Raw genomic sequence first — 14,602 nt, forward strand, 5'->3', positions numbered from 1 at the left:
GCACTATCTGTGAGCACCACACTCGTTTAAGACATGTTTGACGTAGTTTGTTTTGTTTTATATATTAGTTTGAGATTAATAACTAAAAATTATTATTAACACTTTTAATTTTATAATTTTTCATTTATTAGACATCATTGAGAAAACAAATAAATAGAGTTTTGATTTTTATAAAAATTGTAAATTAAAAGTGTCAATATAATTTTTAATGTACTTATATCAAACTAGATGTATAAAACAAAACAAACGACACTAAACATGCCTTAAATTAGCGTGGTGGTCACGGATGGTGCTCGCATCAAGTATGTAACATATCATTAATCTATGTGGAATATTTTATAATTGGTAATCAATTAAAAAAATTTCAATATTCTACTTTGAGACATTCAATTTCCGTCATTATACTTTTCTGCAATTTACAAGCTTTATTTCATAAATCCTTGTCCGCTTGATGAAGAATTTTCGTGACGAAACCCACCCTGATTGTTGAGCTCAACATTACCAATATTAAATAAACAAACTAATTCAACTAATGTATCAACGTGCATATTGTTATTTCAATTTTATTAGGTTTTGGCTTATATGTTTCCTTCTTAATTTTGTAACTCGTAAGATTGTTTTCTGAATAACAAAAAAGATAAATAATGTAAATGATGATATTCATTCATCGGCAAGCAATAACTTCCAATTTGAAGTCCCGTTAAAGATTGTTTGTCTACTCTATCTACAAGCTACAATAAGTCATTCTTTAAGTTCATATTTATTGAACACGAAATAATGAGATTGTGACCATTCGTCCTGTGTGGCCAATTGCACCAAACTTTCCTCTTCTTTTTTATTACACTTATACAGTATTTCTGTAAAATTAAAATACGAGTGTGGATATTTGTAATATATAACGAACAAAAACTGATGTCTGTTGAAAAATAAAATTGCAGAAAATAAAAGATATTGCAGAAAGTAAAAGACGGAGAGAACTTTAAAGACTACATTGTGAATGACTTTGATTAAATTCTCTCAATGGTTACACAACCTTTTATGTGCACTAATTCTAGCTATACATGAAAAATATATTCTAATTCCATAATATCTTCTTGATTTGATTTTCCATAATCTTTAATTTATTTCCTCTATTATTCTTGCCATATCTTCATGTCTTCATTTCTTGTTCTCCAAGTAATTGATTTCTCCATTCCAATGCCATCCTGGTGTAATTTCTAGCATGGGTCTCATACTGAATTATAATAATGGATTAATTGAGATTCATTTATGACTAAAGCACATTTTCGAATGGTCGTTTGAGGTAGACCTTTTCATTTTGGGCAAGCGGCCGTCATTTATTAGTGTTGAATTAATAAATGATTATCAATATTCACTTTTGCATACAAATGGATACTTTGTGCATCTTTTAATGAGTGCAACCAACTATACTTTTCTTGCATGTTCCGCTTTTCTATTAGCACTTCACTAGTATTTTCTACTACTACTATTGTACTCGTACTACTATGATTTTAAAATTAGTTAAAGTGATTGAAATACTTTCAGAAAATATTATTGTGATGGTTTCATAGCATGAAGAATTATTATTCTTTGTTTAGTTATATGTAGATATTTAAGGATTCTCAATTATGAAAGAGGCATGTTTCATTATCTATATTGCACTATAGGACATTATTCAAATGCATCTACAATATAATCAATTATTACATAATTACAAAAATATCAATTCCTTAATTTATCACTAAAGTATAAAATAAATCTTCAAAATATGTTATGTAGCATAATCTAGGCGGTTGATCACTCTAATTTAAAACCTCTAGTTTAATCTTAATTTTGATATAAAATTTTTTCCCCCTGCTATTTATTATTAATGACACTATTGTAAATGAGACTACACATACATCAATTTAGCCAAAAATTTGATTCGTTATTATGTGCAGGACGTGTGTATAAATATTGCAATTAGAATGGTAGTACCATATATATACTCATACTAGCAATCAATCATTTGGATTAGTTTGGCAATTGAATAATGTAATTATGTAAACATATTAATATCGCCTACTACCCAGCTTCATGGACCGTGCTATATATGCTTCAATAAGGGCACTCACAGAGTCACAGTGGTAGCCTTAATTTGGAGTTCATTTCATAGCTTATCTCTATTTTCTCTTGTGTCAGGAGTCCATTTCTCTGTAATGGCAACTTATCTTATTTCCACATCTGCACTATTTTTATATATTTCACTTTAAATTGTTGCTGTAAATTAAAAACAACGTAAATAATAATAAAAAAAAGTTACTTAAAAATAAAATAAAAATTCTATATTAAAAAAAAATACAAAAAACAAAGATAAAGATATATAAAAACATACTCTCTGAGATCGCTGAGGTAAACAATGAATATATATAAAAACATAAAACAACAGAAGCACACATCAGCGGAGGCAAACAGTGAAAAATTGATGGGAATTGAATTTATATAGGGAATAAAAAGTGATAAAATTATAAAAAAATGTCAAAAATGGGTGCGGCCCCGATGCCCCACGGGGGGGGGGATCTTATAGCCGATGGAGGCGATGGGGCGGGGCTGCTGGATCGGCACAAGGGAGGAAGCGTTGGGGCTGGGTGATCGGCTCTCTCTCCACAATGGGGGCTGATGATGGCCGATAGGGTGGCCGATCGGTCACCATTGCTAGTGCTCCAACAGGAGCATATTCACATTCACCTACCCGGCTACCCCACACTTTTGCTAACGAACTTAAGGCTATTTTTATTATTTAAGTATTTGTTTTGATATTAAGAATTATTTAGATTGAGATCAGTTGTTAGATTTGACATAAATACCAACATATGTTACTTATTTCGCAATTATAGTATGTTTGGTAAGTAGAATCCAAGTTATCAGAAAACGAGACCTAGTTAATTAATTAGGATAATGGCGCGCTTTCGTTAAAAATTATGTTGATAATTAGTTAGGTGAGATAGAACCACTCCAATACCCATGAAAGGCCATCTTTCGCTTAAGGAAAACTTAGAGTGATAGGTGTTGGTAATCGATTAATTGCACCTTTTACCTAAAATTTTGTGAACTCAAAACTTTGATCATTTATTAAAATAAGTAAGGTAAGGTCCATTACACAGAAGAGAAAATGATCACCTACAGTATATCCTTATTTTCCAGCATCATTTTCTTTTTTTTTGCTGTCATTATTGTTCCAGGTTAAACTTAGTCGTCTATTAACCAATAAAAACTTCATCTCACTTTGATTACAAACGAAAATAGATCACATATTTCATTAATTCATTTTATTATTTTGAAATCAACATATTTAACTAGTATTGTAGTACTAACTTTTCAATTTATATATCTTCATATATTTTTTAATTAATGTACATTCATGGATGGGGGGTACTACATTTGGGGTAAAAAAAAGAACTAGCATGGTTGAGATGACTGATGAGTAATGTGATAGAGCCATGAAAATTGGTGAAAGTGCCCGTTAAAGAAAGGGTTGTTAAGTTAATTTGTTTTAAGGGATTGGGCTGGGCCTCTTCGATTCATTTACTTCAGAGAGATTGTTGGGCCTTTTCCCTTTTCGTACATTAATCTACTTTACCCTGAATAACATTCATATTTACATTTCAACCCCAAAACACAACCCTTTTCTTTGGGAATTTTACAAATATATATATGCAAGCTAAAGTTGGCAATTTATGATTCAGTTCCAACGTACAAAACTTGGGGCTAACTAAATTATTTTTGAATTTTATTTATTTTCTAGTTAATAGAATACATAACATGAGGCTAAGCAAATTATATTTTAAATTTTATTTATTTTCTAGTTAATAGAATTAGTAGATGGTAAAATATTAATTATTTTTCCTTCTACTAAATTAGGGTTTTCTTTTTATTTATTTTCTTTAAGTTTTTTTTTCATAAGTTTAAGATTTTCCTTTGCCTATATAAAGATCTTTGAATATTAATTTTACTTTGAGTTTCATACTATGGAGTTCTAAATTTCTATACGTTTCTTCTCTGCATCAATTAGTATCACGATCCAGGTTGATCATCAATGGTTGAACGTAAACATGGTAGCGGTCGTGGTGAGGGACGTGGAGATCTCCCAAACAAAGAGGCTGCACAGCAGTGTGATCTGTGCGACATCGAGAATGATGATTTGAGACAACAAGTTCGAGACCTCCAGCAACGATTGGCGAGACTGGAGGAGCGTCGGGAGAAATCTAACCCGATGGGGTCTAATGCGCCGGCGTTGTTCGAAGAAAGATCGTTATTCAGCAACGTCTGTGGTGGTCAGCCAAAGTCCAGCTCAAACTTCGGCGGCATTAACAAGCAGTACGATTTCGACTATGATTCAATCTTCACATCATCTGATGCTTCTGTACTGCAGAAGAATAGTAACAACAATATATTGTCGATGTCGGTGTATGATAAGTCCATATACGACGAGCATACACCCCGGATTGATGATCAATTCCCCGCCTCCTTCAAGTAATTACTTCCGCATAACATAAGACGCTCTCATCTGAATATTTCTTTTAATTGTTTTTACTATTTTCTTTTACACAGTCGCTGTCATATTTTTAATGTGAAATTATGGCTTCAAAGTCATTATTTGAATGTGCCCAGGCAGGAAATCACATGCTATTATGCTAATATGTATGTCTGATTTTTTTTTTCACCAAAAATAAAACCTAGACCGTACTGCATATAGAATGGAAGTCTACAAATGGGAATTGAATTTTGTATGAATCGGTCACGCAAACATTTTGGGTAAAAATTGGATGCAATTTTCCCTGTGAAAATCCTTATATATGTATCTCTCTCACCATGTTTCCGAGTGAAAATCATTATCTTAGAAGCTATTGTAAACAAAGGTATACATACGATTTTGCAGTTTTCTTTTTCTTTTCTTTTTTTCAACCAAGGCTTTTACATGATCATCTTTTCATTATAACACAGTTGTCAATTTGATGAGCTTTGAGCACCAAAAAGTGGAGATGGAACACAATGACCACGACCATCCAAATGGCGTGATCATTCTGCGTGTTTATATTCACTGTGATGGCTGTGGAGATGAAGTATTCAAATGTCTTCGTGGATACCAAGGTTAATTTGTACTAGTAATCAAGCTTTTGTTTCTTTTGTTGATTACTCTTGTGTGTGTTTGTAGGTGTTGAGGGGGTTGAGATTGATGCAAAGAATCATAAAGTGATCATCAAGGGAGAAAAGGCCGATCCCATCAAATTAGCTCAGAGATTAAGGAAGAAAACTGGAAAGCACGTGGAACTCATTCATCCTAAGCTTCCCAAACAGGACAAGGAGAAGAAAAAAATGGAGGAGGTAACCTGCAGTTTTAACTCTTCTCTACTTGTATATATTGGTTGAATTAAGCCTTTTTTGTTCTTCTCAGCCTCATGAGAAGACCATTGAGGTTGTTTTGAAAATCAACATGCATTGCGAAGGCTGCGCAAAACAGGTCAAATGCTGCATCTACGACATGGAAGGTATGTAGCGCGTTTTTCCTAGTATTTTTTCTTGCAAAAGAACATGGTTGAAATTTTAATCCAAAATTTTGTAAGGGGTGGAAAGAGTTGATGTTGATGTGGAGAAGAATGTGGTGAAAGTGAAGGGAAACATGGATCCTCATAAACTTGTGGAGTTTATCAGCAACAGAGGTGGAAGAAGTGCAGAAATTGTGCAACCTGATTTAACTAAAGCCAAAGGAGAGGGAGTGGACTGCTCTTGCAATTGCTATGCTTCACAACAAGCTGTGTATGCCCCCCAGATTTTCAGTGATGAGAATCCCAATGCTTGCTCTGTCATGTGAAGAAGATGCTATCATCACCTCACAAATGGGTAAATAAATATTTGATCACTGAAATGGTGTGATCTTTGTGACAGATGGGATGGTTAATTGAGGTAATATTGGTGAATCTGTAAAATTACATGAACTTAAAATGCTTAGCAATGATTTCATTTTTATGAGTATTTGGGGCAAAGAAATTGATGTATGGCTTCCTTCTGACCTTCATGTGATTAATAGTTGTGCTCGGCCATGATAATGATTTAATCATGTGGCAGTGTTACACATTTTTAGCCGAGAAATTCCTTTTCACTCGTTATAAAAATCACGAGTTCAGATAATTAACATGATCACAGGGTTTCTATTTGGGATGTATAGATTGTGATTGCTTTCTCCCTAATTAATTATTACACTTGATCAAATCAATTCTGGAATGTCATTTATATGGACTTAGATTAACTTTTTTTTAAATCTATAGTTCTAGTTTTCTATGATTCTCGAGGCTCTCGTTTAAATATATCGACAATATACACCTTTCGTTCCCTATGTTAATAAGCCAAAATGAACCATGGACATTTATTAACAAGAGATATTAGCCTTAAAAAATAAAAAAAATATTGGACGAATTCTGGTACTAGTATTTTTTATCAGCTTTAAAATTATCTTAAAAAGTATAAATTTTAAGATCGGAGCCAATTTATAAATACAGGTCATTTTTAAACATGATAGAACTATGTGACACAAAGTCTCCAACATAGTATGATAGGTGGATTATTTAAATATTTTCATTACTTTAAATTTAAATTCAAAATAAAAATTATTTTATAAATAATTTCTTCACAATAAGTTCCTGCCAAGAAATTATCCTCATTCTACAAGTTCCAATCTGTTCAGCCAAAAATATAAGCATATCCATCGCAATCTCATCGCAATATTAATAACCAAATGAAGTGGAGTTTCCCAAGTAAAGACACCAGATTGAACAATTACATCAGCTATGAAGACAATGAGCAATTGGTGCGCTCTTTGAGAATTGAGAGATGTGTTATAGAGAATAAATTGAGACATAATATGTTGAATTTAAAGTAATTTTAATTGATGAAACTAGACTACAAAATTGTACTGGAGTAAGGTTAATTTCTTCCTCGGGTCATGGATTATGGAAAGTGCACTATCCGCTAAGTTTGCGAATTTTAAATTATTTATTAAATTCATTAAAATTTACTACTCTATATTGAAAGAAAATAGAAATTAATTATTGATCATATAAAATTATATAAGAACCAAAAATCCCGGAAGTTATTGGGTTCCCGCCGCGAGGCGAGACCAACTAGTCAACTACTACCTCGAAAATCTCCCACAACGTTACAATATCTGGCCAATCATATTAAGACACGTGTCGAAATACAGCTGTCTGGTCTGTAGCCCGCACAGGTAAAATAGCCACTACGATTCTCACACGTGTACCGAACCCCCTCCCGCCTCGTAAAAATCTATCCGTTAAGTCGTTAACCCTAATATCCCTCTCCTCCTCTCCCCTTCTTTCTCCCCAACGTCTCTTTTCCAACACAAAAAAAGAAAAAAATTAAAAAAATTAAAAAAAAAATCAGAGAAACAAGGAGATAACAATGGGGAAGCTAATCTGTGACTCGACGGCGTCGTCCCCGGTCATCCCGTGGCGCGATCCGACGACCACCCCGTCCTCCGATCCGGCGTCGATTCCGCCACCGCAGCCGGAGATCGCGTGGGAGAGCGTGCCGGGTCTGGAGGAGCAGCAGAAGAGGCATCTCACGCGCCTCTACAACAAGGGGGTCCTCTGGAAGCACCCGGAGGATAAGAACCGCAACATTGTGTTCAGGCTCGCCCACGGCGGAGAGGTCGAGGCGGACGGCAACTGCCTCTTCACGGCGGCGCGTAAGTCCATGGGCGTCGAGGCGGCGGCGCGTGATCTCCGCCTGAGGACGGTGAAACGCTTCGTCGAGGATCTCGGATCGGTGGACGAGGAGACGAGGAGGTTCATCGAATCGGCGATTAGGAACATGTATACGCCAGATCTGAAGTCAGGTTGGGGGATCCATGTGGTCCAGGAGGTTAAGCTGTTGGCCAAAAAAGAAGATCGAGTGGGATTGGATTCCGCCATTGATGAGCTTGTGCAGCTCGGTATGCAGAGGTATGTCCACCAATTTTTTCCGATCTGTTCTTTTTTTTGTTTTTTAATTTTAGATCTCGTTTTGTTTGAAGACGGAATCTGATTACTTTCCTTCATTTGTCTGATATGCGATTAAAATTTATTCGGCTTTCTATTCATTGTTGTGAAAAATAGATAGAAAGAAATCTACACTTGAAATTAAAAATTTTGATTTATGGTCTATGGACATTATTCTGAAAAAAATGCACAAGTTACCAGATATTGTGTCTATATATTGAATCAGCATTTGCATATGAAATGTTGCCATCTCTTAAGATGTTTCAGCAACTTTAGCAGAAATATGCAATGGTAATATATTTTGGTGATATGAAATTTAATGTAGAGAAATGGCTGCTGAGTCTATTTTGAAAGAAAGATGTGTAGCTGTGGATGATGGACTGAGTTGGTCCAAGTACATGTCCGTATCAGGCTCCGGGGATGACGAATACGATATCATCAATCTGCAATACACTGAGGAGGGTTTATTGACAGTGGATGAAAACAGAGACGGCCATGCGGCTGCCTTTGGAGATGACATTGCAATAGAATGCCTTGCCACCGAGTTCAAAAGAGAAATCTTTGTGGTGAGAATACATTTCTTTATTGTCCATTGAGATTGTTGAGTTAATGGTGTGCTATCTACTACAGCTGCAAGCGCACGGATCGGATGCGATGGTTGATGAGGACAACTGTGTATTCTTCTTGCCTCATCGGCCAAGGAGTGAGATATGCGAGCCACCCTTCTTTTTGTTTATGAAAGGAACGGGATGGTGCGGGGCTGGAGCAGATCATTATGAGCCTTTGGTGGCGCACCGCTCAGTGCTTAGCTCCCCAGAGAAAGTAGCTTTGGTGCTTTAGAATGTTTTGTGCATTCATTTTTGTAGGCGTTGGGGAGATTGTCATCTATCTCTATTTTTTTCTAGTTATTCAATTTTTGGTTGACAAGATTTATGATTTTTTTGGGTATGGGAGCTGTAGTTTTTTTTAATTAGCGCGGCTTTTTTTTTTTTTTTTTTTTTTCATGTAATTATTACGAGGGTAGTTTTTTTTTTTTTTTTAAATTGTTGTTGTTGTTATTTACTCCATATTTCTGTGGTGTTGGGTTCAGAATCGGAAGCCATCTTCTGTTGTACGTACGTGTTCCAACTTCCAATTGCTTGGGATGGCAATGACCGTCTCTAGAGTTCTCTCTATTCGCCATTTTCTTCCTTTGACTAGTAACTCTTATTTTTGCGTTAACTTTATTTTTTCATTTTTATAATCACGTAAAATCAGGTTTATGATTTATGACATCTCGTCAAATTAGATTCTTGTTTTATTTTAAGAAATGGGAAGTTGGTCTGAGAAGAAACATATAAGATCTTCCATCGTCCAACAAGGAAGTACATATCACAATGTTAATCTGTCTTAGAAAATAGTATAAAGTTAAAAATGATACGAATTTTAATCTGTAATTGATAAAGTAAAAGAAAGAGAAAAAATATGTGGGGAAAATAGTGTTAATGGATTGTGGGGTCAATTATAAAATAATGTACGGTTAAAATGTTGTTTAGAAGTTTCTATATTGTGAATTAATCTAATTTTAATGAACGGTTTGAAATAATAAAATTAGTCTATTTTTATTATGAAGTTAATATCTTTTCTCTCTGGACTGTAAACACTTTGCCCCTGCCAAGGAACCTACTAAAATATGTACTTTTATAAAATAATTTTAGGCGTAAATCAATAAAGAATAAATTCAATCAATATGACAAAAGTATTTTCTTCCTATTAAAAAAAATACTCCCTCCATCCCTGAAACGTATGACATTCGGTTCAGTACTGATTGTAATACATAATTGGTAAAGTAAGAGAGAAATAGAAAGAAAAAATAATTAAAGTATTGTTAATGGAGAATGAGTCTCACCTTAATAGAGAAAAAACAGTTTCCAAAACTAGAAAGTTCCTACTTTTCAAGGACGAACTAAAAATGAAACAGTTCATATTTTTTAGGGACGATGCGAGTACTAAACAAAATAAATAGGAGTTTGGGAGAATGAAAAATGAAGATGGATCTTAAAGTGGAGGAGAAATTATTTTACTTGGGAGGAGGATTTATTTGAGGATCTTTTTCTAGTCATAAATCGCTTAGATTTGAGACAAAACAATAGGGATGAAAGCATGTGGTAGATCAATAAGTCAAATATTTTATCTTCATCTAATTTTGTTTTGCAAGTTACTTAGATATCTTGACAATATGAGCACACTGACGAATTAAGGGTACCTTCCGTGGAAAGAATGTTGCCCCACCACGAACATTCTCATCCTATAGGGAAGACTCAATGCCAAGGTTAGACTTCACAGATTTGGTGGTCCATGAATTGGATGATATGTGTGTTTTATGCAAAGAAGAGTCAGAGACCCTGGATGGGAGGTGGGTTGTGAATTAGAGTCTCCAGTAGACTTCATCTTAAATCGCGCGTCCAAGATTCACCATCCCAACATAGTCCTTCACTAACAATTTGAGCGACCTTGAAGTTGGACCAGAGAGCAAGATACATGTTTTGCCTGAATTTATTTGCTATTTTCTGAAGTGATACACTGTTCTTGTCCGTTTTGTATTTGTTTTTGTATTGACATTTATTTCTCTTATTAATTTAAGTTTATGAGTTAGAAAATAGCTATTATTTTTATTTAATTTTAATGTGTTTTGGATTTTATCATGGGACAGTTGTCTTGTGGATTTTCGCTCATCCATATGATGATTCGAAACTTTATTATTATAAATAAACGTTATAAATTAGCTCATCATATGAAACTTTTTATTATAAATAAACGTTGTAAATTAGCTTCAAAGTTTGTTTATCTATTCATTTAGTATGTATTTTATCATTTAAACGCATCTCAAGTTAATCAATATGTAGTCTTATTTTATTCGCCTACATGCAAATCCGTGCCAGAACAAATAGATGTAATACGTCAAATTAACTATGTAGTACTAACTAATTTACAATATAAAAGTGTGTCAAATTGGCACAACAAAAGATTTGTACACAAATCTGGGTGTCACCTAGATATGTAATCTTTGATTGCAACTTCGGTATCACATTTCATGGGTCACATTAATATACTTCAGTGAGTATGTAATGTAAATTTTAAGCTTTACATATACATAAGCGTAAATGTTTCTTAAATAGCAATTAATTTGAATTAATCAATTTTGCAGAGTGTAAGTAACAAGCTAGACTTCAACATTGGTTAGCAGACTTGGTTTAATTACGACTATATTTGCATAATGGTACCTTAGTACAGAAGCTAACGTCATATAATGCGCCTCTTCCTATCTGGAAAATCCATTATTACTACAAAAGTAAACCTAAACCTTGTACTTCTCCCCGCCCTCATTAATTTTTTCTTATAAAGTTTCAAACACTTAATAGTATCAAGAAATCAAATAATGTACATGCCGAAAATATAAAGTTGTGACCTAAGAATAAACTACTTACTATACATGCCTAGATCTCCTCCTTCCTCGAAACTTCATCGATCAAAGATTATTGAATTTCCATTGTAGTTAATTCATTTTACTAACTTAATTATAATGTTCTACTTTTTCTTTACCACCAAATTCAAAGCTCTTTAACTCTATGGGCATAATTAATGGTTTCTCTACTCGTCCCTGGTTCCACCATCCAAAACCTTCGACTTTCTACTTTTCAATATCCCACAATGGAATCTAGCTACGACTACAGTTTTGGAGTACTTAATTTATCTATTTTTAGTTTTTATTTATGTGCATTATTAATTACAATAAAAGTCATACTAATATCTATGATATCAAAATCATAGTTGAAATTTATCAATATTTTGTTAGGAAAGTTATAACATGTTAGGAAAGTAGTATTACAGGGTGAATATATATGAATTTGCTAGCTCTAGTTAATCTATTATAGTGTATCTTTGATAGTTATAGGTTATAAGGTGTGGTCAATTGCTAACTTTCTTAAGTTGCTAACTTGCTAACTCATCAACACATTGTATTAAAAATGTTAACACACAATTTTATTGAAATTCAATATAATGTGTTGATATTATGTGTTGACATTTTTAATACACTATATTGATGATTTAGCAGAGTTAACAATTTAAATAGTTAGCAATATAACGCACCCTATAGGTTACATATTTAGGGAGACTTATTTAATTAAATTTTCAATTCACTAACGGTTTATTAATCAATGCAAACGACATTTTGAATTATTGATTTATAGTTAAATTAAATTTAGCCATTGAAAAGATTAAATTAGCAGTGCGTGAGTACTATTAAAATTGACGCACGCAAGTCTAAACGATTAAAGTTTATTATATGAAAACGACATGAAAAAAGATGGAACAAGTTTAATTATATGGTTTCAATTTTACAACTATCTTTGTTTGGCCGAAATTCAAAGCACGTGCCTCCCCTACATCAATTATTTGAGAAAAAAATCAATACGAAATCAACTGGAATCACATACACAATAAACGATTCTTCCGCCACTAAAGTCTAAAAGTATTTTTTTTGTGTGTTTTTCCTTTCTACGTACTTTGCAAAACTCAATAATTGTAGTAGTCGCTATTTTTTTTTTCAAAATTGTTGCCTTGTAGGATTCTACATATTATATTCGTAGAGACGATCAAAATCTTGTAATGGATTAAAGATGAATACGAAGTACAAGACATATCAAAATTTGTTAAAAAATCAATATTAGATGATCAATAATAATATTAAAAAAGATAAGTACTCGTATTTGTTATAGACTTGATTTTAAACACAGGCCCTCCTTCGGAAGGAATCAAAACCTACAGTGAAATTAATTACTACTACTATCAAAATCAGCCAACAACTAAAAAGTGCATGCTAAAAAGGTTCAAAGTTAATTTGAGCTCAATGCCAAAATATTATGCACGTTTTGGGTCGTGGCTATGACCGACCGTGCTCAATTATTTCACATCAGCTCAAATCAATTTAATTTTTCAGCAAATTTATAAACTAATTTGGATTTTGTAAGACTATTAATTAAATGTATGAGTTACATATACTTCTATACATATTCATTGGTAATAAAGCATAAATTATAAAATAAGTCATTTTACTTTTATATTAAAATGAATGTTAATTTGGGGTCGAACATACACGACATACCCATACGGCAAGACGAAAATTTGAGGGAAGAATCACCTCCAACCTAGCACCGAAACGCATCGCATATCCTCCAAATTTTGCGTTTTTCAACAGTGATACACCAAAGATGCAGTGGCACTGTAGCTGATGCATTTCACTTTTTAAACTTCCTGAAAATTGCACTTGGCTCCCCTCATCTTTTGTATTTTCGAATTAAAGCAAAGAGGATTCATGATTGAAACACTTGAGAAGAAAATTTGGAGATGCTGATACAGAGAAAACTAAAAGAAGGAGAAGGGGAAGAGAAGAAGACTGCGCTGAAGAGAGAATTAGGTTTAAATTAGGTTTAAATTTGTTAATGGGCTGGGCTAATTAAATTTGTTTTTATTATGTGGAGTATTATTTAGACGGTGGAGTATTTATTTGTTTAGATTTGAGGTATGCTAATTAATTAATGCATGTATAGGGGAGTGTTATATTGCTATCTCAATACTTAATTGCTAATTACAACTCAATAATAGCCATTAGATATTCAAATAAAGGCCTAGATCATTAACCACAAAATGTCAATACGATAAAAAAAAACGTCAATAAGGCTATAGGATTAATTCCAATAAAAATCAATAGGGGTATTAATGTCAAGTTAGTTATAACTAACTTTTAAAAGAAATCCCAAAACTTTAAATTCATATAACATATATCAAATCAAAGATAATTTTATAAGGATTCCAACGATATACTACATGCATATGTTCCGACGTCAAAATTTGAAAAAAAAATCTAGAATTTTCGTATTTTTCGTACACAGGCTAATGTCAATACAAGCTAAGATAATATGTCAATATAAAGCATATACAATGTCAATCCTAAATTTGTGTTGACATTCTCAAAGCATTGTGTTGATATTTTCGAAACACTATATTGACATTTTCATCCAAAACCCTAATTTGACATTTTTTTTTATTTTTTTCGATTTAATTAATAAAAATGAAAATTACACGTGGCAAATTGTAGACCACACGTTTTTTAAAATCATGTGGCCTTAAATTAGTTGTAGTTAGCAATTAAATGATGAGTTAGCAATTGATCACTCCCCTGTATCTATATTCATGTTATCATATATTCTTATTTATTTGATCTAGGAGATGCACGGTTACTATTTATTTAAAAAGTTAATTAATATTTATCTTATTTTATATAAATTATAAGTAGTATTAATTATTTATTTTGTATGATTTGTGGTATTATATTTAATATAATATTTAATATTATAATACAATAAATTCAATAATAATACAATATTTAGTAATAAAAACATAACACAAGTGGTTAATGTGTAATTTAAATAAATATGTAGGTAAGATTGAAAAAGTAAAAAAAGTAGATGAATATGGAATATTCTTTTGAGTTTGGGTTTGGTGTATATGGGTTGGGGTAGAATTAC

At 32.9% G+C, this 14,602-nt stretch overlaps 2 protein-coding genes across 2 annotated transcripts; both read left to right on the plus strand.

Annotated features, from left to right (window-relative positions):
• The first annotated feature begins 5,021 nt into the window (after positions 1-5,021).
• Positions 5,022-5,851, plus strand: LOC125206354 (heavy metal-associated isoprenylated plant protein 8-like). The gene is made up of 4 exons (XM_048105621.1): positions 5,022-5,130; positions 5,195-5,364; positions 5,435-5,528; positions 5,604-5,851. Exons 1-4 carry the CDS (start codon positions 5,022-5,024, stop codon positions 5,849-5,851), a joined length of 621 nt encoding a protein of 206 aa, XP_047961578.1.
• A 1,484-nt stretch (positions 5,852-7,335) lies between these two features.
• Positions 7,336-9,208, plus strand: LOC125203972. The gene is made up of 3 exons (XM_048102504.1): positions 7,336-7,997; positions 8,359-8,599; positions 8,664-9,208. Exons 1-3 carry the CDS (start codon positions 7,456-7,458, stop codon positions 8,871-8,873), a joined length of 993 nt encoding a protein of 330 aa, XP_047958461.1. The 5' UTR covers positions 7,336-7,455; the 3' UTR covers positions 8,874-9,208.
• Positions 9,209-14,602: the final 5,394 nt, after the last annotated feature.

Source organism: Salvia hispanica, chromosome 2 (assembly GCF_023119035.1).
Source record: "Salvia hispanica cultivar TCC Black 2014 chromosome 2, UniMelb_Shisp_WGS_1.0, whole genome shotgun sequence".
NCBI classification, from domain to species: domain Eukaryota; kingdom Viridiplantae; phylum Streptophyta; class Magnoliopsida; order Lamiales; family Lamiaceae; genus Salvia; species Salvia hispanica.